The sequence below is a fragment of the Piliocolobus tephrosceles genome, chromosome 21, assembly GCF_002776525.5.
Source record: "Piliocolobus tephrosceles isolate RC106 chromosome 21, ASM277652v3, whole genome shotgun sequence".
Taxonomy (NCBI): Eukaryota; Metazoa; Chordata; class Mammalia; order Primates; family Cercopithecidae; genus Piliocolobus; species Piliocolobus tephrosceles.
Window position 1 is genome coordinate 44,929,621 of NC_045454.1, and position 4,420 is coordinate 44,934,040.

The 4,420-nt window shown below is 62.0% G+C and overlaps 1 protein-coding gene across 6 annotated transcripts in view; it reads right to left on the minus strand.

Moving 5' to 3' along the window:
- The window catches only part of EVI5L (ecotropic viral integration site 5 like), a 33,445-nt gene that overhangs the window by 10,733 nt on the left and 18,292 nt on the right, over positions 1-4,420 (minus strand). For all 6 annotated transcript variants that reach the window (XM_026455553.1, XM_026455552.1, XM_026455554.2 and 3 more), the window contains exons 7-10: positions 2,872-3,015; positions 2,680-2,769; positions 1,255-1,352; positions 1,105-1,165 (exon numbers count right to left, since the gene is read on the minus strand). In XM_026455553.1, the coding sequence (XP_026311338.1) occupies positions 1,105-1,165; positions 1,255-1,352; positions 2,680-2,769; positions 2,872-3,015 (393 nt within the window). The remainder of the gene's footprint in view (positions 1-1,104; positions 1,166-1,254; positions 1,353-2,679; positions 2,770-2,871; positions 3,016-4,420) is intronic.

Here is a 4,420-nt window from a genome sequence, read left to right on the forward strand (position 1 = left end):
TTTTTTTTTTTTTTTTTTTGAGATGGAGTCTTACTCTGTCGCCCAGACTGGAGTGCAGTGGCCGGATCTCAGCTCACTGCAAGCTCCGCCTCCTGGGTTTACGCCATTCTCCTGCCTCAGCCTCCCGAGTAGCTGGGACTACAGGCGCCCGCCACCTTGCCCGGCTAGTTTTTTTGTATTTTTTTTTTAGGAGAGATGGGGTTTCACCGTGTTAGCCAGGATGGTCTCGATCTCCTGACCTCGTGATCCGCCCTTCTCGGCCTCCCAAAGTGCTGGAATTACAGGCTTGAGCCACCACGCCCGGCCAATTTTTGTATTTTTAATAGAGACGGGGTTTCACCGTATTAGTCAGGCTGGTCTCAAACTCCTGACCCCCAGCGATCCACCTGCCTCTGCCTCCCAAAGTGCTGGGATTACATGCATGAGCCATCGCACCCGGCAACAAATGCTTATTGAGTAAATAACTAAAATCACGTGTAAAGGGAAGAACGCGCAAGGAAGGAGAGAGAAGCTTTGCACACTCAGGGAACCCCCTGACCTGGTAGGGCTGGCGGGCCAGGTGCCCCAGGAACCAGGGGCCCCAGGTAAGTGCCCACACCCTGCCCTACACACCCTGGTGTCTGGGCCCTGCGTGCTCCATCTTTCCCCATAAGGCAGTCCCCTGGGGGTCCTCCACTGCAACTTTCTTGAAATTCCTCCAGCCCCCAAGGCGCGCTGCTGCCCTGGGCCTTTAGCCCTGGACACCCTGGGCCCGGAGCCGCTGCCCAGGTCAGCCTTGCCCACCACGTGCACATCCTTGTCCAGAGCATTTAGAGTCCACACTCTAGTTCAGTGGTTTATTGATTGCTTCCCCATGACGCTGGACGGCCCAGCAGGGCAGGGACCTTGACTGTCTTGGTTACCGCGGCGTCAGGCGGGGGAGGCGCTCACAGCTGGCCTAACAGGTGAAGGACAGCGCAGGTAGGCGGAGGCCTGTCCGCCAAGGACGGCCGAGTCCGCCTGTGCGCTGGGAAGGCCCGCCCCCTAGCGGCCGATCTTAAGTACGGAGGGCAGCCGCCAAGGGCCTCTCATCCCTGTCCCCGCCCCCCGGGCCCCTGGACTCACTTTGATCTCGATCTGCTCCTCCATCTCCTTGCTCTTCATGGCTGCGTACTCCTTCTCCAGCCTGCAAAGCGGAAGGGCCCCATGGTTACTGTCATGCCCTCGGGGGTCCCCTCTGCCCACCAGTACCCTGGTTGCCCAGTAGGCACCGACCTCTTCATCTTCTTGGGGTTGTACTTGACCTGGTAGGCTTTGAGGACCAGCTTGTCCGGGCAGCTGTCGAACTGGTGGGGGATCACTCTCTGGAAGTACTGTGGGGACACAGCCGGTCACCAGGTCACCAACATGCAGGCCCTGACCACTGGGGGCCGCCCGAGCCCTACTGCCCTGGAGGGGGGCAGAACCAGTCTGCCCAGGATGTCGCCATGTCCTCAACGCCATGTCCTCAGTGTTTGTGGAGCAACGGAAAGACTGAGCGTGAGGGGAGGGAATGGGGGGCCGCCTGCGGCCAAAGCCTTAGTTTCCAGAAGAAAAGCAGGCAGATGCTGGATGTGGTGGCTGACGCCTATAATCCCAAAGATTTGAGAGGCTGAGGTGGGGGAAATCGCCTGAGCCCAGGAGTTTGAGACCAATGTGGGCAACATAGTGAGACCCCCATCTCTGAAAAAAAAAAAAATTTGCTGGGCGTGGTGGTGTGCACCTGTGGTTCCAGCTACTCAGTAGGCTGAGGCGGGAGGATTGCTTGAGCCCAGGAAGTAGAGGCTGCAGGGAGCTAGGACTGCACCACTGCACTCCAGCCTGGGCCACAGAGCAACTCCGACTTTAGAAAAAAAGAAACAAAGAAAGAAAGAAGAAAAAGGAAAAGAGAAAAGCAGGCCAAGGAGGCTCTCCTGGGAGTGAAGGCTGAGGGTCGGGGGGTCTGACACAGGGGACCTTCGTGGGGGAAGGAGGATGGGCATGCTGGGGGCCTTGGGCCTGTGCAAAGGGTTAAGGTAAGTGGGTGGGGGACACGGCTCCCGCACCCGGCCCAGCTGGCCCCCTCTGGCAGCTGTGGACAATGCCTGCCCGTGTTCACGGACACAACCGTGGCCTTTGTGCATTCTTCCCTGAAGCACCAGCTGGAGGACGCTGGGAGGAGGCAGGGGCCTGCACAGCAGAGAAGTGGCGGTGGGAGGCAGGCTGGCCAGCAGCAGGGCCAGGCAGGCCAGGCTGAGGCGGGGCAAGGCGTGAGGCTGCCTAGACCCCTGCACTCCCTCTTGTGCCCTCAGCAGGCCGGGGGGCAGGGTGGGGATGCCCTCATGGTCAGCCAGACTCATGATCTGCCATCAGGCTTTGGGGAACCTGCGGGGTTGGGGCAGGAGGTGGGCAGTGGGGCTCCCAGGGCTCAGCCTGGGCCTGGGCCTCCTGTCTCCCTGGGGCCAGGCTGCTGGCCCCCGACTGTGTCTGGCAGAGCCTGGGGGTCCTCTGGTCCCTCAGGGAGACCTCAGGGGAACAGAGTGGATGGAAACAGATCAGGGAGGTCAGGCACGCCACCTTCCACCTTCGAAGCCAGGCCCTCTCTGTCACTTGCGAGGGCATCCTGTGACTCGGAGCCCCTGGTTGGGGGCAGCCCCGCCAGCCCTGGCCCTCCTGGCCCACCTGGGACATCCCCTCCATGTCCAGCTGCATCAGCTCCGCCTGGTTCACCTGCAGCAGGGCAAGGCCCACTCGGAACACGATCTCCAGCCCCTGCAAAGGCGGCAAAGGCAGTGGGAGGAGGAGGGCAGGGAGGCTCCTGTTCCAGCCACCCCCAAGGGGCTCTCTTCCCTCCCAGGCACCGTCGGTCCTCACCTCATACATGAAGATGTCGAAGACCCGGGTGGCGACGGGGAGTGGGAAGGTGGTCAGGAACAGTGTGAGGAACCAGGATGAGGCGTACATGGATGTGTGGAAGCTTTGGGAGCGGAAGTGGGTGTTGAGGTCTGGGAGCTGCTCCTGCAGGGGTGGGAGGCCAGGTGGGCACAGTGAGGGGGCGCCCTCCCACCGGGGGTGCTGGGCCTCAGTGTCCCTGCCTCCAGGGAGCCTTCCTGGACCTGTGCTGGGCAGCCCGAGGCTCCCTTCCTGGTGTGCCCTCAGCAATGTGTCTGCGGGAGGCCGAAGCACTCTAAGCTTTGAGCAGCATGGGGTGGGGACAAGGCAGGGATGGCAAGAGCTGCAGTCGCCTGTGTGTGTTGGGGGCCCACCCTGGGTAGGCAATGCGCTCGTGGCAGCTCATGGGGTCCTCACGACAGCCTCAGAGGGTGTGTCTGAGGCTGGGGGAGTTGGATCACTTGTCACAGACACCCTGAGAGCCAGAGGTGGAGCATGGGCAGGTGGAAGCCCCTGGCCCTGGGGGGAGCTCCCCCTCACCTTGTCACATGACCTGCCAGTCGCTGTACCTCCCTCGGCCCCCAGCATAAAACTTTGTGCAAGCTCTGTTGGATTGGCCTGAACTCTCGACAGCCGGAAAGTGGCAGATGGCTGGGGAAACTGAGGCTGGAGAAGGCATTAGGATCCCGGGCTTCCTCCCAGTGCCGGGGGCTCTCTGCACCCTGAGTTTGCAAGCTTGGCTGTGGGAGGGCTCTGCTACTCAGCCTGGGGTGGGGTGGCACCTTCTCTGCAGCCCAGGCCTCCTGCTTGTGGCACTACCAGGCCCCCTTAGGCTACAGCACTGCCCATGCTCCAGGCCCAGGGCGTGGGGCTGTCACATCCAGGGATGACTGCACAGCCCCACCTACTATGGCAGCTGAGGCAGGCCGGTGTGTGTGTGCACGCGGATGTGTATATGTCCATGCACAGCCTTGGCGGCTCTGTCTGCCAGCCAGGAGCAGGCCCTGCGGGGGCTGCTATTTATAAACAGACGTCTGTGGCTCTCCAGTAATCAGGCAGGCAGACAACACTTTCCCTCCTTCCACCACACTCTGGAGCAGACAGGGAGGTGGCCACGGCTGTGCCCGATGTGAGCCTGCCCCACCCCTCTGCCTCAGCGGCCCTGGGAGCCCCCTTCAGTGGTGGCTCTCCTGTCCCTCCAAGCATCCTTCAGGGCAGTGAGGCATGGGGAGAGGAGTGCCTTTTGGAGTTGGAACATCCAGGTGTGATTTCACAGTTTAGAATTTTCAGTCCAAGAGATGCCCGGGTACGGCCCAGGGTGCCAGCCCTGCCCTCCTGTGGTCCTGCTCCCCCGTGTCCCTGCTCACCTGTGGCCCTGCCCTCCTGTAGTCCTGCTCACCTGCGGCCCTGCCCACCTGTGGCCCTGCTCCTCTGCAGCCCTGCCCACCTGTGGCCCTGCTCACCTGCGGCCCTGCCCACCTGTGGCCCTGCCCTCCTGCGGCCCTGCCCACCTGTGGCCCTGCCCTCCTGC